At 46.7% G+C, this 23,990-nt stretch overlaps 1 protein-coding gene across 1 annotated transcript in view; it reads left to right on the forward strand.

Annotated features, from left to right (window-relative positions):
* The window catches only part of LOC140117395 (cyclic nucleotide-binding domain-containing protein 2-like), a 230,367-nt gene that overhangs the window by 16,006 nt on the left and 190,371 nt on the right, over positions 1 to 23,990 (forward strand). Inside the window, exon 3 of the mRNA XM_072134100.1 lies at positions 12,603 to 12,670. Within this exon, the coding sequence (XP_071990201.1) occupies positions 12,603 to 12,670 (68 nt within the window). The remainder of the gene's footprint in view (positions 1 to 12,602; positions 12,671 to 23,990) is intronic.

Genomic DNA, 23,990 nt, shown 5'->3' on the forward strand with positions numbered 1-23,990 from the left:
CTCCCATATTACAGTTTGTTTTACCATAGCAAGAGGCCCCCTTTAGTGACTGTGACTGGTCATAAAATAGTTTTATTTTGGGGCCCCACTTTTAGTTTTGCCCAGGGCCCCACTTTGTCTAGAACCGGCCCTGGGTCTGGGGTCTGTATTAATATTATTTATTGTCTGGTCTGGGGTCTGTATTAATATTATTTATTTTCTGGTCTGGGGTCTGTATTAATATTATGTATTGCCTGGTCTGGGGTCTGTATTAATATTATTTATTATCTGGTCTGTGGTTGCAATTATTATTTATTGTCTGGTCTGGGGTCTGCATTATTATTACTATTATTTAGTCTGGGGTCTGTATTATGATTTATTGTGTGGTAGTTTCTGTTATCATTTATTGCCTGATCTGTGCTCTTTATTGATATTATTTATTGTCTGGTTTGTGGTCTCTGCAATTATTTATTGTCTGAGGTCTGCATTAGTGTTATTATTGTCTGATCCAGGGTCTATTATTATTATTATTATTATTATTATCGTTTGGTCTAAGGTGTGTATTAATATAATTATTATTGTCTGGTCTGTGATTGCTCTTATTATTATTGTCTGGTCTGGGGCCTGTATTAATATTATTATTATTGTCTGGTCTGTGATTGCACTTATTATTATTGTCTGGTCTGTGATTGCACTTATTATTATTGTCTGGTCCGGGGTGTGTATTAATATTATTATTATTATTGTCTGGTCTGTTATTGCTCTTGTTATTTATTGTCTGGTCTGGGGCCTGTATTAATATTATTATTGTTATTATTATTGTCTGGTCCGGGGTGTGTATTAATATTATTATTATTATTGTCTGGTCTGTTATTGCTCTTGTTATTTATTGTCTGGTCTGGGGCCTGTATTAATATTATTATTGTTATTATTATTGTCTGGTCTGTGATTGCTCCTATTATTATTGTCTGGTCCGGGGTGTGTATTAATATTATTATTGTCTGGTCTGCGGTCACTGTAGTTATTATTATTGTCTGGTCTGTGATCGCTGTTATTGGTCTGGGATCTGGCAGTATTATTTACTGCCTGACATTTCTGGAGTGCATTTGGTCAGTAGTATTTGGTCATTCTGTACTTCACTATGGTATTTGGTGCTTCTGGGGTCTGTATTAATATTATGTATTTTCTGGTCTGGGGTCTGTATTAATGTTATTTATCGTCTGGTCTGGGGTCTGTATAAATATTATTTATTGTCTGGTCTGGGGTCTGTATAAATATTATTTATTGTCTGGTCTGGGGTCTTTATTAATGTTACTGCCTGGTCTGGGGTCTGTATTAATATTATGTATTGCCTGGTCTGGGGTCTGTATTAATATTATTTATCGTCTGGATTATGTATAAATATTATTTATTGTCTGGTCTGGGGTATGTATTAATGTTATTGTCTGGTCTGGGGTCTGTATAAATATTATTTATTGTTTGGCCTGGGGACTGTACTAATATTATTTATTATCTGGTCTGTGGTTGCAATTATTATTTATTGTCTGGTCTGGGGTCTGCATTATTATTGCTATTATTTAGTCTTGGGTCTGTATTATGATTTATTGTGTGGTAGTTGCTGTTATTATTTATTGCCTGATCTGTGCTCTGTATTGATATTATTTATTGTCTGGTTTGTGGTCTCTGTAATTATTTATTGTCTGAGGTCTGCATTAGTGTTATTATTGTCTGATCCAGGGTATATTATTATTATTATTATTGTTTGGGCTGGGGTGTGTATTAATATTATTATTGTCTGGTCTGTGGTCACTGTAATTATTATTATTTTCTGGTCTGTGATCGCTCTTATTATTAATTCTCTGGTCTGGGGCCTGTATTAATATTATTGTCTGGTCTATGATCGCTCTATTTATTTATTGTCTGGTCTGGTCCTGTATTAATGTTATTATTATTGTCTGGTCTGTGATTGCTCTTATTATTAATTGTCTGGGGCCTGTATTAATATTATTATTATTTTCTGGTCTGTGATTGCTCTTATTATTAATTGTCTGGTCTGGGGGTGTGTATGAATATTATTATTATTGTCTGGTCTGTGATCGCTGTTATTGGTCTGGGATCTGGCAGTATTATTTACTGCCTGACATTTCTGGAGTGCATTTGGTCAGTAGTATTTGGTTGATGCTGCAGGGGACGTCATTCTGTACTTCACTATGGTATTTGGTGCTTCTGGGGTGGCATTTTGTGCTGCATTTTGTATCATTTCTCGGGTGGTTTTTGGTGTTTCTATAGTGATAGTTTCTGGTTGTTTAATGTTTTTCAGATGAAAAAAAGATAGTGCCCTCCTGCAATATACCAGTCAGACCACAACCAGCGGGGGTCACGTTGTCCACCCCTGCACCTCTTAGTTTATTGCTATGGTGACTCTTCCTCCCCCACAGCTCTGATCTCCTCATCATCCGCAGTTGAGTTTGTGCTTTTATGTGAATTACACTTCAGTAGTATCAGCGCCGCGGCATAAAACAAGCCGACAGTCAATAGACAACCATTTCCAAAGGAGATATAACTCTCGCCAGCCGCTGTGTTTCCCTCTGATGTTATAAAGAGAAATATGAACATAACAAAATGACTGGAGCGGAAAAGCAGAGTTTTGCATGAATCCATCACAGCCCATAATTCTTCCCAGTTTACTATTAATAGGGAAAAGTTTTCTCGAAGAAAAATAACTTCTTTCAGTTCTATTTGAGCAGCGGCTTCTGTAATATTGTCCTTTATTTCCCGTCTGGAATTGTAAAATGTATGTATTTTATTTTTGATCAGTGATTACATGTAGAAGGTATTGGAAAAACACTCCAAAACTTTTTTTAAAAACCCGTTTTCTGCATTTCTGTTTTCGTTCTTTCCGTAAGCCTTAACTTTGAACTACAGACATATAGGGGGACATTTACTAAGGGCCTGATTCGCGTTTTCCCGACGTGTTACCCGGATATTTCCGATTTGCGCCGATTTCCCCTGAATTGCCCCAGGATTTTGGCGCACGCGATCAGATTGTGGCGCATCGGCGCTGGCATGCACGCAATGGAAATCGGGGGTTGTGGGCGAACGAAAACCAGACGGATTCGGAAAAACCGCCGCATTTAAAAAAAAAAAATCTGTCGCAGAGCTTGCACTTACCTTCACTCAGCCAGGCTCGGTGAACTCCAGTGCGTTCCAATGCTTTTCAGTGCAGCAGCGCCACCTGGTGGGCGGCAGAGGAACTACCTTAATGAATCCCGGCCGGACCCGAATCCAGCGCAGAGAACGTGCCGCTGGATCGTGAATAGACCAGGTAAGTAAATCTGCCCCATAGGGGCACATTTACTTATCCAGTCTGGAGGATTTCCCGAAAGTGCATTGTCCGACGACAATACACTGTGCCGCGATTCAATAAGATTGTACGCCCAATTTCATGAATGTGTTGCTTACCGGCGCCGCTGTGCCAAAATCCGATCGCGTTCGGCCAAATCCCATTCTAAATACCTGTCCCAGCGACACCAATCCAAAAACGTCAAAATATCCGACTAAAGTTCAGTTTGCGGGCCCCTTAGTAAATCAGCCCCATAGAGCTCTGTATACTTATCATTAGGGGTAAAGCCGTCTTAAATGTTTTACACTGCGCCTTGCTGGATCGTTAAGAGAAAGTAATGTCCTGGCTGAATTTGGTCGTCTATCTGGTTACATAGTAAATACCACTAGAGGCTCTTCCAGTACACATCCCTCCTGCTGTCCTCCTTAAAGGTTAACTTTCCATACCAGTGGTGCGAGGACTCCATTGGATACCTGGGAGTATGTCTAATGTCTATCCTCCTCATTTTCCTCCCTCTACCACTGCAACTTTCCTGCCATGTATCCAACATCCGTTCTTTACTTTCCAAATGCTCCTCTTTGCCTCTTTTCTTTTTTGGTCGTATCTCCACTGTGAAGATGACCATTCTCCCCAAGCTGGTCTAACTCCCAATCGCCTTGCAGGATCTCCGCACCCTCCAGAGTTCTATATTGAATTTCATTTGGGCCAGCAAGCGCCATAGGATTGCCAAAAGTGTACTTCTTGCCTCGAAATCTAAAGGTAGTCTCTCACTGCCTAACCTTATACCATACTACTGGAGTTCCAGCATGGTCCACTATCCCCGATTATTCCAAATGGATGAAAAATGGAAAATGATGGCTAGGCCCTGCCCATCTCGACCCCCTTTTCTGGAACGCCTCCTTCTACCGATCTTTTGGGCTCTATGGCAGTAAAAGATTTATTGCGTACATGTGTTAGGCTACATTCACACGAACATATGAGGGACGTATATACGTCCTCCATACACTGCAATGGCCTCACGCGCCGTACGGTAGCCACACGTGCGGCACCGTACTCTTCCGTATCCTGTAGAAAGATAGGACATGTTCTATCTTTCAAGGGAATACAGCACCGGGCCCTATTTTACTCTATGGAGAGGGGGGAGTGAGCGACGCTCTCCCCCTCCTCCTCTCCCCTGCTCCGATGTATGCCCACCGTACCGTAGACTATGTAGCCTAAATGTTGTGTGAATGTAGCCTTAAACGTTTTCCTCTGGTTTTCACCAGATCGGCAATGATGTCCTTTATGTTACATCCTAATCTATGGGTGAGCCTGACAGCAGCTGGTTCCGTTTTCTGACACCGAGCTGGACCACTTTGCTGATCTGATGGACCCATTGGGGCAGATTTACTTACCCGGTCCATTCGCGATCCAGCGGCGCGTTCTCTGCGCTGGATTCGGGTTCGGCCGGGATTTAATAAGGTAGTTCCTCCGACGTCCACCAGGTGGCGCTGCTGCGCTGAAAAGCATCTGAACGCGCCGGAATTCACCGAGGCCGGCTGAGTGAAGGTAAGCGCGTCCCGAGTGACACATTTTCCGTTTTTAAATGCGGCGGTTTTTCAAAATACGTCGGGTTTTTGTTCGGCCACGCCCCCCGATTTCCGTCGCGTGCATGCCGGCGCCGATGCGCCACAATCCGATCGCGTGCGCCAAAATCCCGGGGCAATACAGGGGAAATCGGCGCAAATCGGAAATATTCGGGTAACACGACGGGAAAACCCGAATCGGGCCCTTAGTAAATGACCCCCAATATCAAAGACAATACTTTCCTTTCCTGGCTTATGGTCCAACCATCATCTCCCCCCTTCCTGCCAATTCCAATACATACAAATCAAACATTATATATCTTTCCCCTTTCATTCTCTCCAGGCTTCCACTCCCACCCACTTCTTATTAATCTGCAAACTCACTACCTACACTTTGGGGCTTATCTTCTGGGATTACTCCCTACCTTTTTAGGCTCAAGTCAAACAAATTTTGTCACAAGTACTTTCACTGGATCGCCCATTGTTCAGCAAGTCTTAAATCTTGAACATTCCCGTCGGAAGCCTACCCCACTCTTCTTCTGAGCCTCCTTACGGCAGCTAAACATCTCATTGCACAACACTGGCGACAGGTTTCTACTGTTAGTTCCAATTCCAATTAGTCTGAGCTCCATGGGATTCTTTTTGTCTCGCTTTTTGTGGGACCTGACCCAGGCCTGCTTTTTACAAGCTCCTCCCTCTTTCTTGTGTTCCTCCACTCTTGTTTGTTCTTGTCTTTTCATACTGAGTATGTGCTCCACTTACCTTTTTCTTTTTGAATTCCTCCCCATTGATTTGGGGACTGTCCTGTCTCTGTGGTATCAATGCATATTGTTAACTTGATTGTACCAATATAACTTCGAGAACTTCATCTGATACATGTCTGAAATCTGTTTCTTTAACTGTTCTGTTTTCTTTTTGATTGAAAATACTTCAATAAAAATTACAAAAAAAAAAAAGAAAGTTCAGTTACATCATTGAGCACTTCCAGTAACATTAACATCTACCTCCTGTATGTATCTGATCACATGAAATCACAGAATTTCTCCGTGGAGGATGGGGAGGAGTAGAGTTCCATGGAGGCTGCTGAGATTTCTTGTGATCAGATACACACATGGGGTAGACTTTGCAAATGTTATTGGGTAAAGGACCTTACATGACATCACCCTTGTCACATGACATGAAGCACTGAATGGTAGGGGGCATATGGCATGGGGAGGAGTTGAAGGGGGGAGGAGTAGAAGGGGGGAACAGCAGTTCATTTGATTGGTATGTTAGCAAAACAATTTTTAACTAAAAGAAGGGTGGCATTTAGTTAATAAGACTCTATGGGAACCTGTTACTAGTGGTGACAGGTTCCCTTTAAGCAATAAAAGTAAATGTTTTGCCCCATCTTTGTAGATCTTTTGTAGATGTCAGCACTGTATACCTATATGACTGTATTTGTAGCCGAGCTGTGTATGTCACCCACAAGGACACTGAGGATAAAATATAGGAATCAATCATTTACGGAAAATCCTTACAGGAAGATCGACATAAATTGAGACCGACCGACAGAGAACCTGAGGTCCGGAGAAAAATAAGCTTTATTACATCTGCTGAGATACAACAAGAGCCAAGGCAAATAAGGAGAATGCGTTTATTCAGTGAATATTATAATCCGTGAAGAAATTTCAGATGTTGTTACGGAGATTTATAAAAGTGTCATTTGGCAGGCGATGGATTGGACTGAGGAAGAACTTTCTAGTTTTACTTCTGAATTCAGCTCAAGATTTTTCCTATAGATATTGAGTTCAAAAAGAGAATGGAGCCATTAAAAAAATTGGCGCAGATTTTTTGGCAACTGGACGCTATTTCCTACTCTCAGAAGCTATAGTATGGGTCAAATGTAGAATGTGGAATGGGTGAAATTATTGTGAATGTGACATCATAGATTTAGTACAACAAATTTTTAGAATGCTACTATTTTATGTATAGCTTCTGTGTAGCTTCTATACAGAGGTATATTTTTTATCATATATGGTTAATTGTAACAAAAAAAAAACCCCTCATACTGATATCAGATATTACTGTCCTGCTTCTTAAGCACCGTCGATGCGTCTGTGGTACAGACTACAAGTGGCTATAAACCCTTTATAGCTGTCAACCAAACTTGTTGTCACGTTTCCTTATGCAGTGCTGGGCTTAGGTAGGAGAGGTTTAAAACCTTGTGCCTCTTGTTCAGCTCATGAGACAGCTATAACACTTCTTTTGGGGCTGGATTTCCCTGCCAGTGATTTGATTTACTTACCCATGTGTTTATTCGGGCCTTACCGTGTTTGAGTGGCCTACCTGACCTCTTGACTGCTGATTTTGTACTAATTTAATGTGGGGACTAGGAATATGAGAATTGAATAAAACAGAAAAGACTGTGAGCCCTAAAACAAAACCGTCAAATATCACCCTACCTACTTACTTTAACCACCCTAAGTCGGTGGACAGTAACTGGACAGTAACTGGTAGACAAATACCAAATACTCGCCTTTGCCTGTTCCCCAGCAGTTCTGTTCTCATCTTCCTCTGTGGCTGTGATGCCAGAAGATGATGACATTATCACTCTGCACCTACAGCCCCAGCATTGGACTAGCTCTTAGCTCTTTGCACTATCCAGTTATCAGCTCTAACAGATCAGATAGAGTTTAAGTCCCGACATGAACATCAGGTTTAGAGTCAATGGCGACAGGGGCAGGACCAGCACCCAGCAGGGGCGGGGCTAAAAGATGTTGGGGCACACCGACCCTGGATCCCAGTAAATGTATTTGGCTTTAACATAGAAGATATGCATATCAAGGGATCTCTGCTCCATGTTTTTGGGTCATGCAGACACATTCAGAAGCTTTGGAGGGAGGCGTTGGGTCCAATCTATCACTTTAAGGGTTGTGCCGCAGCAATGTCCCCGGCATCAGCTCTATTGCTGATTGGACAAGTCCCCCATTTCTAATGGATTGATAATCATTCCCATCCTTATTCCCTGTGGCTCCTTCTCTTTCCCCTGTTACAGGGCTGGCAGGTATGGGGGATTGTTTACTGATGATGATGATTGCCTCGTGGTCGGCACTATGGCAGCTCCGGTCTCTCCGTGCTAGGGGAGGGCAGGATGGGCACAATGTTAGTTGTGGTGCCAGGGCACTTCAGGAGCTAGGGACCCTGTATACTGTGTGGGAAGGTGCAGGGAATTTCTGGGGATGGAGCTATTAAACACTGGTAAATGTACAGTACATCTTGTCTGTAGTACATTTCTGTATAAGTTCATATATAAGGCGCACTGGTCTATAAAGGCCGAAAAATACGGTACCCCAAATACATACGGTACAGCCAAAAAAAAAAAAGGTGAATCCAGCTTCCAATCGTAGCCGAAAATAGTTTAAAAATCCCTTAATGTTGAAAAAGGTTAAAAACATCAATAGATTTCCATTATGTCATTGGTCTGACGCGTTTCGAACCAGAAAAAAAGGTTCTTAGTCGGACGTCTATTGATGTTTTCAACCTTTTTCTGAATAAAGTGGATTTTTCTCACTATTAGATTTTCTCTGCTACGATTGGAAGCTGGTTTCCCCCTTTTTTTTTTGTCCGGATCAATAACTGGCTCCCCACCCAAAACTGCGCAAACTCATATCAGCTATTCATTACGGAGGTGAGATGAATTGGAAAAACTTTTTTTCTCTTGAAATAAAAGAGAGGAGGTTATGGACTTCAAGCCCGTTTTACCAAGGTTAATTGCAAACACTGAGAGCACTTCTCAGGTCACTGATCGTCTGTTCATTGTTATGTTTATGGTTTAGCGCAAGGTCGCTATGATAGGCTTCAGCGGAGGATAAGCTTGCTGATTAACGTTCAACAATGTAGCGATGATGACAAGTCATTGGCTAAATGTTATATGACTCTATTGAATGCACTGAAAATGATGTCTGATGCATCTAATTGGGAACTTGTTCTTCATGTTTTTGTTGTAAAACTTTAAAAAATGAAAGAAAAAAAGAAAACAAAATAACAAAACGGTAGAGTAGCCTGAAAAAGAGCCAAGGGTGAAGATACCAAGAAAACAATGATCGGAGTAACAAGCAGAGTATGGAGAACTGTATGACCAGAGCCATCAATCGTAATTGGGCCAGAAATCAGAGATTCTGGACAACAAAGGGAGCAAATGAGTAATGAGAGAAGATGTAAATCACAATGGGCACATTTACTTATCCGTTCCTGCGGAAATCACGAAAGTGCATTGTCCGACGATAATGCACTGTGCCGCGATTCACTAAGATCGTGGGCCCGATATCCTGCATGTGTCACTTCCCCGCTCAGGTCCACCGGAGTTCACCTTCTTCTTTCTGGTGCATGTAAGTGCATTGTCTTGCGACACAATTTGCGAGTTAAATCCTCAGTCCGAATCAGTCGGATCATCCGACGCCCGCCCCCCGATTTCTGTCACATGAAAGCCGTCACAGCTGCACCAGAATCCGATCGTGTGTGTCACAATCCCAGCACAAGCTCCTGTTAAATACCTGTCAAAGCTGCGCAAATCCCGAAAACCACGAACAGTCCGACAAAAAGTGCAATCCGCGACCCTTAGTAAATATGCCCCAATGTGTTAACTAACAATGAACCAAAGCTAATGCTGCAGGGCAGAGGTGGTTGTGGTGCTTCATCAATCCAAATAGCAAAGCCAGCTAAACCTGTGTTCATACTGCAGTTATTCAGAAAGGCAAAAAGGTACAATCAGCACCTCCCCGGCCGGATACCATGAACAGAGGACGCCGCCGACATGGATGTTACAAATATGTTGCCATCCGGTTGTGATTTTGGTTTGTACCTGAAACTACTGTATTGATTAGGATTTTGTCCCTGATGTACTTTGTTGCTTTGACTCAATTTACTGAATTTATCTTCCTTAACTTTCTTCCTTAAAAAAAAAAAAAAAAACCTATACAGGGTTAGAAAAAAGAATGTGCAGACCATGTCCATTCAGCTCTGAACTGGCCGCTGACTTTTAAAGGCAGCTCCACTGCAAATGCCTACTGAGCGCTAAGCTTGGAGGTCACCTGTAGAGGCAGCTCCATAGGGAATGTCCACAGAGATCTCCGATGCCAGAGAAAGTTTTCAAAAATTCAAGGGATAAAAAAAATTCTTCAGTTTTCAAAAACAATGATGCTTCTGTTCTGGAATTAAAGTTCAGCCTCATTCAATTCTATACCAGACGAAACTATAAGACGGACATAATGGGGCACATTTACTAAGGGTCTGCGGACCACATTTCCATCGGGTTTCCCGACTATTTCCGATTAGCGCCGCCTTTAAAGGTTTTTGGCGCAAACGATCGGATTTTGGCGCAATCGCGCTGACTTTCATGCGACACACATTGGGGTGCATGGCCATCGGACAACCCGACTGATTGGGACTGAGCGCAGGATTTAAAATTCAAATTGTCTCGCAAGCCAAGCACATACACCGGGAAGAAGAAGGTGAACTCCGGCGGAACTCAGTGGGGAAGTGACATATGCAGGATATCAGGTGCACGATCTTAGTGAATTGCGCCAGACTTCATCCTTGTCGGACAGTGCACCTCGCGGATCGCGACATGACCCAGTAAGTAAATGTGCCCCAATGTTGCACACTGCAGCCGACATCTATTCTCTTGTGATTTTGCTGAGATGATTCTGCTCATATTATGTGACTAGTTAGGGGAACAAAGTGTTGGATCTCTAGTGATCCAATATTGATGACATATTATCCCCTATCACAGTGATGGCGAACCTTTTAGAGACCGAGTGCCCAAACTGAAATCCAAACCCACTTATTTATCGCAAAGTGCCAACACAGCAATTTAGACAGTAACTTATTGCAATCTTTTTGCTCCGTGCTGTACCACAGTTTCAACGTTACTGAGGAAACCAACATTTTTGACAGAAGGAGGTAAAATTCGAATTGCGTTTGGAGCTTCCCTTGACAACCAAGAGCAGGAGTTTCGATAATAATCTGACCCTGTCTATAGTTTCTCTCCCTGCAGTCTCAGATGCTTCACTTTAAACGCTCAGCGTGTCATATACTGGGCTACCTGGGCCTGCAGGAGGATCCCTTAATCACCTATCCGGGGAACCCGGTGAATTCTGTCCTGGGGCAAGAGCCTGAGTGCCCACTGAGAGGGCTCCGAGCGCCACCTCTGCCCTATCATCTTTGACTAATCCTTATATCTAGATTAACTAAAATCTGTATCTTTCTGATATGCAAATGTTTTTTTTGAGGTTACTGGGGCATGTCTGAGTGCTGGTGGCAGAGTTGGACAGGGGGCCCAGCAAATGCTACATGGAAATATTACCTGAAACATTACCTCCTTTCGTTTTGAAAGGCACTGCTAATCTGTAAGGCAAAACAAGTCAATATTAATGATGGTAAAAATGCAGATGTATATTGAGGTGCATTTTTCCCGTTTGCATTTATAAAACGCAATGATAACACATTGGGGCACATTTACTTTCCCGTCCGGTGCGATCCCCGACTAGAATGCACAGCTGCCGCGATTCACTACAAGCGTGCGCCCGATATCATGCATGTTTCGCTTCTCCGATGAGGTCCGCCGGAGTTCACCTTCTTCTTCCTGGTGTATGTAAGTGCTTGAGCTTGCGACACAATTTAAATGTAAAACCCCGCTGTTTGTCCGAATCCGTCGGATCATCTGACGGCCCGCCCCCTGATTTGGGTCACATGAAATACAATCCCCTTTTAAATCCCTGTCCCGGTGGTGTGATCTCCAAAAAGTCGGAAAACCCGACGGAAATGCAGCCACGGGACGCTTAGTATATTAATTGTGTGGACGCAGCCTAAGGGAATGTGCACAAGATGAAATATTAGCATATTGTGACCTCTCTCATCTGCCTTTATATTGTGGCCTCCCACCCCCCTGGCATATTGTGCCCCCCTCTCATCTTATAACATTGCTCCTCTCATCTCCCCCTCATATTGTGGCCACCTCTCGCCTCCCACCTCATGTGCCCTCCTTTCATCCCCCCTCATATCATGGCCCCTTCTCATCCCCCCTCATATTGTGGGGGTATGATCCCTTTCTGTAGGTCAATAGGAACGCTATAGATTCAAATCCAATTAAATCAGCGTGACTTAACACTGATGGCCTATTTTACACAATCAAACCACAAAATTAATCGTGGGAAACTTGCTGATCTGCACCATCCAGCGCTCCATTTTCCTGATCCAACAGCCAAAGGTCCTATTACATGAATAATGACATGAACTAACTGGGTTAAATTTCTAAGTTATTGCTCCCTGTGAATCATATTCAAAGGATCTCTACTACCAGGATGAAATACTATATGCAAATGAGCCTGAGGGGCTCCAAGTTCCATTAACATTTATGGAGCCTTGAGTCCCACAGGCTCATTCGCATTTAGTCCTTCATCCTGGTGGTAGATGCCCTTTAAAGGGATCAAACCTTCTTCTGCCAAATGCTTCTCAATGAGATTAGCCGGAAAGGACTGCACTTTTGCATCCCCTCCCCCAGCAGTTACAATGCAGCTCAGCTAATCTAAAAAAAAATCTGGAATTTTGCCAATGTATAATGTATACAGGAACCTGTCGTAGTGGATTTGTTACAATGTCTCAGTGGTAGGATGTGTGTGATGTGGCTGCAGTGTAGTAATCAGAGCTCCGTCTCTTCTCATTCTCTCTTACAGTACATCCACAAGTTCCGCACAGCTGTCCTTGTTGTGCAAGTTATTCGCAACCTCATAAAAATTTATAGGTAAGAATTTCATCATCTCCCGAAGGTTTACAGGCGGAAATAATAATTACAGGTAGCAGTAAAATAATTGTTGTAAATGAGAAAAATGTGAAATTCTGCAGCAGAAGGAGAGTCATTTACTCAGCTGAAACGACTTCTTCAGATTTTAGAATCATTTCTGAAAGTGTGACATTGTTACTATGACAATTTATTGTTCTAATGTTATGAGATTGTTCTAATAGGAATAAATAATCAGTATCTGCACTCCCAACATTCTCAATATAACAATACATACATGTCCACAAGAGCCTTACTGCTTACATAAAGAACTGAGTAACTGCTATTTCATTGCATCCTGAGTTACATCTTGTATTATACCCCAGAGCTGCACTCATTATTCTGCTGCTGGTGCAGTCACTGTACATACATGACATTACTTATCCTGTACTGATCCTGAGTTACATCCTGTATTATACCCCAGAGCTGCACTCACTATTCTGCTGGTGCTGTCACTGTGTACATACATGACATTACTTATCCTGTACTGATCCTGAGTTACATCCTGTATTATACTCCAGAGCTGCACTCACTATTCTGCTGCTGGTGCAGTCACTGTGTACATACATGACATTACTTATCCTGTACTGATCCTGAGTTACATCCTGTATTATACTCCAGAGCTGCACTCACTATTCTCCTGCTGGTGCAGTCACTGTGTACATACATGACATTACTTATCCTGTACTGATCCTGAGTTACATCCTGTATTATACTCCAGAGCTGCACTCACTATTCTGCTGCTGGTGCAGTCACTGTGTACATACATGACATTACTTATCCTGTACTGATCCTGAGTTACATCCTGTATTATACACCAGAGCTACACACACTATTCTGCTGCTGGTGCAGTCACTGTGTACATACATGACATTACTTATCCTGTACTGATCCTGAGTTACATCCTGTATTATACTCCAGAGCTGCAGTCACTATTCTGCTGCTGGTGCAGTCACTGTGTACATACATGACATTACTTATCCTGTACTGATCCTGAGTTACATCCTGTAAATCTTTTATTTTATATAAAAATGAAAAACATAACAACAATAAACATAAATGAAGCCATAACTTCTGGCAAAATAATTACAACAAATATAATCAAAAATAAACTTACAAAACCTCCTGGCCCAGCCACACACACTCACCACACACTCAGCATGAGAACAACCAAAACCCTCACACAGTCCCACCACCTAATTTTTTTTTTTTTTTTTAATAATGTTTTTTTTTTTTTCCCATAAATAACTAAAGAATACACAGCAAAAAAAAGACATAAAACAGGAAATAAAAACATTAAATATAACTAACTAAATCCCACGCCCATCACTCTCCCACCCAGACACTGGTCTAACGTCCAAAGTTTGCGCTATATAGTCCAGACCAGTGCCCAGGATCGTATAGTCCAAATCCCGTCCACCCCCCTCCCAACCTAACACCCTAACACCAACACCCCAAAACCAACCAACCTATATACACAAGAACTATAACTACATAAATACACACTGTACACAAGATACAAACACATTAAACAAATCAACATAACAAAACCAAACCACATAAAGCCCAGGTTCGGCACCTGCAAGCCCATCACTACACGCTCAGATACAAAACAAAAATCTACAGTGTCAGCATCAGCCCAACACCAGGAGAGGAGATGACAGACTAAGGGACACTAAAGGAGAACCCCCTCCAAAGGAGAGAGGCCCTCCCCGTGCCCCGCCTCTCATACTCCAGAGAGCGCACCTTCACCAGGTCAGCCAGAATGTTCCTAACCACCTCATCCACCGGGAGGATTTTACGCTGCGTCGATACTAAGCACCGTGCGTTCCACGTGTGGTACCTGACCACTAGGCTAACTAGGAATAACGTGCAGCGGTCCCGGCCACCCAGGCCTCTGAATGCTCCATAGGCCCACTCCGCATAGGAGAGACCGGCCAACCCGGGCCAATGGATGGAAGCGCCCACCCGGTTGTACACCTCTGTGTTAAAGGGGCACTGAAGCAGGAAGTGGTCCATGCTCTCCAGCAGGCCACCGCACTCCACCCGGGGACAACCCCTTTCCTCAGAGCTCCTACACTTCAGATTGTCCCTCACACACAGCTTTCCATGGAAGCAGCGCCAAGTCACGTCCCAAAACTTCAAGGGGATCCGGATAGAATTCAAAAGACCTAAACCCACCCCAAGATCCCAACTTGGGCAATCCCTGAGGGCCAGAGGCTTCTGGAAACGGGCAAACAGAACCCTCTTGTCAAGGATTTTCCTCGACATGGTCCTGATCTCCCACATTCCCAGACCCCACCGGCGAATCACCTTCAGAACCGGGGTAGCGTAAGCCGGAAGATGCCCATGCGGTGTACGAAGATCCTTCACTCGCTCTCCTGTCTCCCATTCCTGGAAGAAAGGCCTAAACCATCCCCTACAGGAGTATACCCACGGAGGAGCCCTCTCTTTCCAGAGGTTTGCTACATTGATCTTAAGAAAGGTATTCACTAGGAACACCACAGGGTTGACCATACACAACCCTCCTTGTCTCCTCGTGCGGTAAGTAACCTCCCTCTTGATAAGGTTCAGTCTATTCCCCCATAACAGCTGGAAGAACAGACTGTAGACCCGAGTCCAGAGGGGTTCTGGCAACATGCACACACTGCCCAGATATATCAGCAATGGGAGCAGGTAGGTTTTAATCAGGTTAACCCTTTCTCTGAGGGTCAAAGACCAACCCTTCCACTGGTCCACCCTCTGAGCGGCGATCTTAAGCCTGCCGTCCCAGTTTTGCATGGGGTAATCCCCCTGGCCAAATTCGATGCCGAGAACTTTGGCAGAGTCTTGGGGCCCTGGAAGAGTGTCCGGGAGATCAAAGCCTGGACCTCCCTCTCCCAGCCAGAGACTCTCACACTTATCCCGGTTGATCTTGGACCCAGAAGCCTCTGAGTAGCGGTCAACCTCTGACATCACCCATTGCGCCTCCCCTCTCGAGGACACAAAAACAGTGACGTCATCGGCGTACGCTACCACCCTTAGAGTGGCTTCCGGTGCTGCCCGGTCCATCCCGACTCCCACTAACGGCCCACGATCAACCCTCCTAAGGAATGGGTCAATCGCGAACACGTATAAAAGTGGGCTCAGAGGACAACCCTGGCGAACACCAGACCCGACCTCAAAAGAGCGGCCAATCCAACCGTTCACAAGCGGGAAACTCTCTGCCCCTGCGTACAAAACCTTTAGCCAATTGACAAACTCCCCCGGCAGGCCATACCTCAGAAGGACAGACCAGAGGTACTCGTGGTCAACCCGATCAAACGCTTTTGCCTGATCCAAGGACAGCAAGTACCCCTTCCAGTTACCAGCCCTGCCCTGCTCCACTGCCTCCCGGACACAAAGCACAGCACTAAATGTACTGCGGCCTGGAACAGAGCAGTGCTGGGTCCCCGAAAGGAGCCGGGGCACAAACTGCACCAGCCGATTAAACAGCACCTTTGCCAAAACCTTTCTGTCCGTATTGAGAAGCGCTATGGGACGCCAGTTCTCAATACGAGATCGGTCCTTACCCTTTGACAGAATGATCAGGGCAGACCTCCTCATTGACTTCGGCAGAGCGCCCGAGGAAAGACACTCATTGAATACCTCAGTCAAGAGGGGAACCAAGGCGTCCTTAAAGGTCTTATAAAACTCAGATGTTAAGCCATCCGGACCTGGCGATTTCTTGAGGGCGAGCCCTTCAATCGCCCGGCTGACTTCCTCTTCCCTGATCATCTCTGTCAAAACATCAAGAGAGGGGTCTACTCCTGGCTCAGGGACAGTTTCAGCCAGGAAAGCCGACATCACCTCCCGATCTAGATCCTTCCTGCCCAAGAGGTGCGAGTAGAAGGATCTGACGACCTCCAGAATCCCTGATCTGGACCTTTTCAGGGATCCCGTACTGTCAACCAGTCCTGTGACAACTTTACCATTCACTGACATCTTGCAGTTTCTGTAAGGGTCGGGCGAGCGGTATTTCCCGTAATCCCTCTCAAAAACCAAAGATGCGTGTCTATCGTACTGACACCTCTTCAGCAAGGATTTCACTCTGGAGATGTCCTCACGACTACCTCCAGTCGAGACGAGGTGCTCGAGTTTCCTCCTCAGGCCCTGATACAGGCGGTACCTGTCCAGGCTCCTGAGGCTCGAGAGCTGGCGGAAGAATCTCGCCACCCTTTTCTTGAGCATCTCCCACCACTCTGACTTACTGCTACAAAGGCCCAGCAATGGTACCTGGCTCTGAAGAAAGTCCTCAAAGGATTGTCTTACCTCTGCTTCTTCCAGGAGAGACGAATTGAGCTTCCAGTAGCCTCTTCCCATCCGGGGGGTCTCTGTAACATTCAGAGAAAACAAAATTAGACAGTGGTCGGAGAACTCCACCTCAACAACGGACACTGCTGAAGAAATGGCTTCCTCCTTTAAATAAAACCTGTCTATTCTAGACCTACAGCTACCCCTATAATAGGTGAACCCCGCGTGGCCTGGGGTGTGCCGGATGTGGACATCCACCAGGCGAGCCTCACTGGCTATGCTATTAAGAGCGACGCTATCATAAGTCAGCTTGTCTCTGGAACCTCCCCTATCCTGGGACCTCGTGACAGCATTGAAGTCCCCTCCAAAGACCACCTGCCGACTTGTAAAAAGGTAGGGCTTGATCCTCATAAAGAGACACTTCCTGTCCCACTTGGACTGGGGACCATAGATGTTAATAAGACGAAGTTCTTGTCCCTTCATGAGGACATCCAGGATCAGGCACCTCCCCATTTCTAACTCAATAACTCGTCTGCATTCTACCGGTGCGGTAAAAAGGACCGCCACTCCGCTATACGGCTCGGCCGCAAGAGACCAATAGGAAGGCCCGTGTCTCCATTCCCTCTTAGCTTTAAACACGGCCGCCAAATCTGGCAGCCTGGTCTCCTGCAAAAATAAAATGTCGGCTTCAACACGGCCGAGAAAATCAAAGGCCGCAAATCTAGCCGCATCAGACTTAATGCTGGCGACATTAATGGATGCCAGCGTCAACGGAGTGGGTGCCGCCATCATGAGTGATTGAGTTAGACGGCTTTTTTCTTACTAACTCCCTTCCCTCTACTGTCCTCTGAGGATGATCCCTTTTCCCTTTTCCCTTCAGAATTGGGGCAACTTCTTTTTAACGAAATTGAGGTGTCCATGTTATTACTGGCCCCCAAGGACCCACCCGGACCACCCTCTCCTTCGTCCTTGTCTCCTGGCTCTGAGTCAGTCTCCCACTCTGAGGACCCAGCATCCCCAGAGGATAGAGACTCGGCGCCCCCTGCAGGCTGCTCCGCCGCCACCTCCAGAACCCCACCCTCAGCCTCTCTTCCCGAGGAGGCGATCTCATCGAGGGTGAGGAACTGGTTGGAAAGCTCAACCAGAGGGCAGGAAGTTTTCCCTTCCTTAGGTACCTTAGATACGCCGCGTTTTTTCTTTTTCTGCTTGCGCTTATTTTCTAGCCAAATCCTGTTATCCTCATCCATACTCTCATAATGGGAGGACGTGGAGGACATGGCACCTGTCTCGCGCTCCATCCTCCTGACCTCCTCATCCAACTCATCATCCCTCAGGGCCTCAGTAGCATGACCAGCCTCTGAGGAAGGACCAAGGGTCACCCCAGCAACCTGAGGTTTCCCCAGTTCTCTCCCTTTTTGTCTGGCTTCAAGCCGCCTCAACTGAGAAGGTGACTTATTCTTGCTTTTCTTCACAGGCCCCTCAGCTCCTCCACCTCTGCTGGTACCTTCCCCAGCAGAAGCAACCTCATGGCTCTCCTCCACTGGGGTCACAACCGCATTGGCAAAGGAGCGAGGACAACGGCTGAAAGGGGGACCGAGCTCACCACACAGGTTACACCTAATGTCCTTACAGGATGCAGCGAGATGACCCAGCCCACCACACAAAGCGCACTTCTGCACTTGGCAGCTGGCGCTAAAGTGTGTGGGGTCACCGCACCTGTGACAGACCTTCGGCTGCCCCTGGTAGAAAATCAGGATTCTGTCCCGCCCAAGAAAGGCTGAAGAAGGAATGTGGGCGACTGTGCCGCCTGAACACTTCAACTTCATCATGAAGGTCCAGGCCCCAGACCAAATGCCAAATTCATCGCGGTTTTTCTGAGGTACCTGTACAACCTCACCATAACGACTGAGCCAAGTCATGATGTCCATGCAAGAAAGTGACTCGTTACGGGTCAAAACGGTCACCTTCTTGACTGTGTTTTGGCGAGACACTGCTTGCACAGCAAAGTCTCGCCAGCCAGGCTCGTTCTTTGCCAGCTCATAATTCGACCAGAAGAGCTCTAAGCCCTCCGGCCGGACAAAGCTGACATCAAACTCCGGAGTACCATAAGGATGTATCAGGGCAAAGATGTCACTAGCCCTGAAGTTCATCTTCAGGAGGAGCTCCACCACCCTTGACCTGGGTGGGCATGCGTCACTGCCCCTCCAGCGAAGACGAACCACATTCCTACGGGCAGCTCCGGGCCCGGTTGTGGGTAAAGACCATACAGTCTCTCCCCCCCTTTTCTCTTGGAAGGCTGCCAGGCCATGCCTGTCTGTCCAGAAGGACAGATCAACATCTCTCCCCTCTACATTGATTGACTTTTCCCCTCTCCTGAGAGCCTCCAGAAGACGCCTTTGCAAAACGCTGTTCCCAGAGCCAGGAGACAAGGAGTTAACCCCACTTGCCCCAGAGGTGACACTCGCATAGCTCCTTATGGGAGCGGCCACCACTGGGGGTGCAGATGGACCAGCACTCACACCAGGATCCCCCTCAGCGCCATTCACCACCCCCACATTCACCACACTATGTACATTACCGCCTCGCTTCCTTGCATCACTCACACCAGCTGGGCCAGGAGGACCTGGGGTTGCCTCAGCGTCACTGGACACTGGGGGTAGAGCCACCTCCATAGCTGATACAGCCTGAGAAGAGGCAGCTCCAACCCCGATCTTACTTGTGCCCTCTGCCTCATTGGCATTAACCCCTTGTTGTCCAGCAGTTTTTCTAAGGTTTGAGCATCGCTGCTCGCTGGATGAAAGAGGCCTCCTGTCTTTATTTACTCCGGACAGTCTCTTATGGTCATCTCCAGGGTCAGATGCACCAATACAAAATAACACTGTTCCTGCGCCCTTTCCCACAGGCTGCACAAGACGCTTGGGAGGCGCCGCACCAGAAGCCCCAGCAGCCCCATCACACTGCCGCTGCTCACCGGAGCTAGATGCAGCCACAGCGCTAGGGGCCACAGGAGCCACCGTCCCTGGCACCGGGCCACCCCCCCCTCCCACTGGGGGGCAGCGCACAGTACCAGGACCTGCTGGATCGCCCTCACTGTCCGGCCTTTCGGCCGATGCCTTCCCTGCACCATCCTTGCTACTACAAACAAGGCTGGTGCTCTGCGCCATGATGGAACGTGGCTTTGCAATCTCCCCGCACCCTGGCACCGAGTCCACTGCAGGATTCGTGCTGGGCTGGGTAACGGGGCCTACACGACAGGCTGGCACTGCTGCCCGCCCGGAGGGAACAGGGAGGGGACGAAACACCAAGCTCACCTCCTGAGACGCCTTGATCTTCTTGGCTCTCTTCTTTCTCTTTGGGTCGTCATCTGGCATATCATCGCCGAAGGAGAAGTTCTGGAGGTGAACTGGGGACTCAAGCTGACGGATCTGAGCCATTAGCGCCCCCCCCTGGCCGCTGTCATCACTTTCCTCCTCCAGGTTGGCAGAGCCGCAGCCTGATGGTAATGGCGCTTGCTCCGCAGGCAGCCTGTCGTGCGAGGCCTGCTGGTGTTGGCGCAGGCCACCAGACGGACACGGCTGATCTTCCTCATCCTCCTCATCATCGCCATCATCCGCCTGGATCTCAAGCCCCTTTTGCTTTCTCAGCTGCTCTTGTTGCATTTTTTCAAATCTGGTGTCATTCTCAAGCTTTTCCCGGAACGGACCGCTGTTTTCACGGATAAGCCGACGCTTCTCCTCCAGAGCGGTGACCTCGGCTTTAAGCCTGTTGATGGTGGTAAGAAGATCAGGCTTCTTCTTCTTAGTAGCCACCCCCGCTAGGGCCACGGTCTCCCTTATCTCCTCCTGGAGTCTCCTCAGCGCCTTGCCAGCTTCCTCGTACTCACGGAGGTGCTCAGCAATCCGGGAGCCATAGATGGTAGCAGACTCCCAGGCCTTAAGTTCACCCCATGCTTTTTGCACACCTCCGTGAGCACCCAGCTTTTCAGCTGAACCACCCAGCTTTCCCGCACAGTCACTCAGCTTTCCAGGAGGAGCACTCAGGCTGATGTTACTTGCCTTTATCTTCTGTGTTCCGGAGACCTTGCGGCTTCCCTGGGTCTTGGGGGTGGCAGCCGAGGTCACATCGCTGCGTCCTTGGCTCCGGGCAGATCTTCTCACGCCATCAGTTTTGGCCGGTAACTGGCTTCTCCTGCCCCCCGCCGGCCTGGTCCGGGAGACAGGAGCCTGGGACTTTCCTGCAGGATTCATCCCACAGAACCCACTCCCTCCCTGGGGAGGAGAGAGCAGGCCTGAGTGGATTGGGTTTGCTCCAGGTGGTGCAGGAGCTCAATAGCAACAACCACACCCTCCAACAGCTCACAGCAGAATGAGAATGCACGCACTATTCTGCTGCTGGTGCAGTTACTGTGTACATACATGACATTACTTATCCTGTACTGATCCTGAGTTACATCCTGTATTATACACCAGAGCTGCACTTACTATTCTGCTGCTGGTGCAGTCACTGTGTACATACATGACATTACTTATCCTGTACTGATCCTGAGTTACATCCTGTATTATACTCCAGAGCTGCACTCACTATTCTGCTGCTGGTGCAGTCACTGTGTACATACATGACATTACTTATCCTGTACTGATCCTGAGTTACATCCTGTATTATACTCCAGAGCTGCACTCACTATTCTGCTGCTGGTGCAGTCACTGTGTACATACATGACATTACTTATCCTGTACTGATCCTGAGTTACATCCTGTATTATACCCCAGAGCTGCACTCACTATTCTGCTGCTGGTGCAGTCACTGTGTACATACATGACATTACTTATCCTGTACTGATCCTGAGTTACATCCTGTAAATCTTTTATTTTATATAAAAGTGAAAAACATAACAATAATAAACATAAATAAAGCCATAACTTCTGGCAAAAGAATTACAAAAGAACAAATATAAACGAAAATAAACTTACAAAACCTCCTGGCCCAGCCACACACACACCACACACTCAGCATGAAAACAAACAAAACCCTCACCCATTCCCACCACCTAATAATTTTTTTTTTTTTTTTTTTTTTTTATATCGAAATACACAGCAAAATACACATAAATAAATAAATAAATAAACAAGAAATAAACACAGAAATAACAATGAATATAACGGAAATAACATTAATAACATTAAATAACATAAAATATAACTAACTAAATCCCACGCCCATCACCCTCCCCCCAGCCACTGGTCTAACGTCCAAAGTTTGCGCTATATAGTCCAGACCAGTGCCCGGGATCATATTGTCCAAATCCCGTCCACCCCCCTCCCAACCTAACACCCTAACACCAACACCCCAAAACCAACCAAGCTATATACACATTAACTATAACTACATATAACTATATACACACTGTACACAAAATACAAACACATTAAACATATCAACATATAACAAACCAACCACATAAAGCCCAGGTTCGGCGCCTGCAAGCCCAACATCACTATAACCTCAGATACAAAACAAAAATCTACAGTGTCAGCATCAGCCCAACACCAGGAGAGGAGATGACAGACTAAGGGACACTAAAGGAGAACCCCCTCCAAAGGAGAGAGGCCCTCCCCGTGCCCAGCCTCTCATACTCCAGAGAGCGCACCTTCACCAGGTCACCCAGAATGTTCCTAACCACCTCATCCACCGGGAGGATTTTACGCTGCGTCGATACTAAACACCGTGCGTTCCACGTGTGGTACCTGACCACTAGACTGACTAGGAATAACGTGCAGCGGTCCCGGCCACCCAGGCCTCTGAATGCTCCATAGGCCCACTCCGCATAGGAGAGACCGGCCAACCCGGGCCAATGGATGGAAGCGCCCACCCGGTTGTACACCTCTGTGTTAAAGGGGCACTGAAGCAGGAAGTGGTCCATGCTCTCCAGCAGGCCACCGCACTCCTCCCGGGGACAACCCCTTTCCTCAGAGCTCCTACACTTCAGATTGTCCCTCACACACAGCTTTCCATGGAAGCAGCGCCAAGTCAAGTCCCAAAACTTCAAGGGGATCCTGATGGAATTCAAAAGACCTAAACCCACCCCCAGATCCCGACTTGGGCAATCCCTGAGGGCCAGAGGCTTCTGGAAATGGGTCAACAGAACCCTTTTGTCAAGGAGTTTCCTCGACATGGTCCTGATCTCCCACATTCCCAGACCCCACCGGCGAATCACCTTCAGAACCGGGGTAGCGTAAGCCGGAAGATGCCCATGTGGTGTACGGAGATCCTTCACTCGCCCTCCTGTCTCCCATTCCTGGAAGAAAGGCCGAAACCATCCCCTGCAGGAGTATACCCACGGAGGAGCCCTCTCTTTCCAGAGGTTTGCAACATTGATCTTAAGAAAGGTATTCACTAGGAACACCACAGGGTTGACCATACACAACCCTCCTTGTCTCCTCGTGCGGTAAGTAACCTCCCTCTTGATAAGGTTCAGCCTATTCCCCCATAACAGCTGGAAGAACAGACTGTACACCCGAGTCCAGAGGGGTTCTGGCAACATGCACACACTGCCCAGATATATCAGCAATGGGAGCAGGTAAGTTTTAATCAAGTTCACCCTTTCCCTGAGGGTCAAAGACCAACCCTTCCACTGGTCCACCCTCTGAGCGGCGATCTTAAGCCTGCCGTCCCAGTTTTGCATGGGGTAATCCCCCTGGCCAAATTCGATGCCGAGAACTTTGGCAGAGTCTTGGGGCCCTGGAAGAGTGTCCGGGAGATCGAAGCCTGGATCCCCCTCTCCCAGCCAGAGACTCTCACACTTATCCCGGTTGATCTTGGACCCAGAAGCCTCTGAGTAGCGGTCAACCTCTGACATCACCCATTGCGCCTCCCCTCTCGAGGACACAAAAACAGTGACATCATCAGCGTACGCTACCACCCTTAGAGTGGCTTCCGGTGCCGCCTGGTCCATCCCGACTCCCACCAACGGCCCACGATCAACCCTCCTAAGGAATGGGTCAATCGCGAACAC

This window comes from Engystomops pustulosus, chromosome 2 (genome assembly GCF_040894005.1).
Source record: "Engystomops pustulosus chromosome 2, aEngPut4.maternal, whole genome shotgun sequence".
Classification (NCBI taxonomy): domain Eukaryota; kingdom Metazoa; phylum Chordata; class Amphibia; order Anura; family Leptodactylidae; genus Engystomops; species Engystomops pustulosus.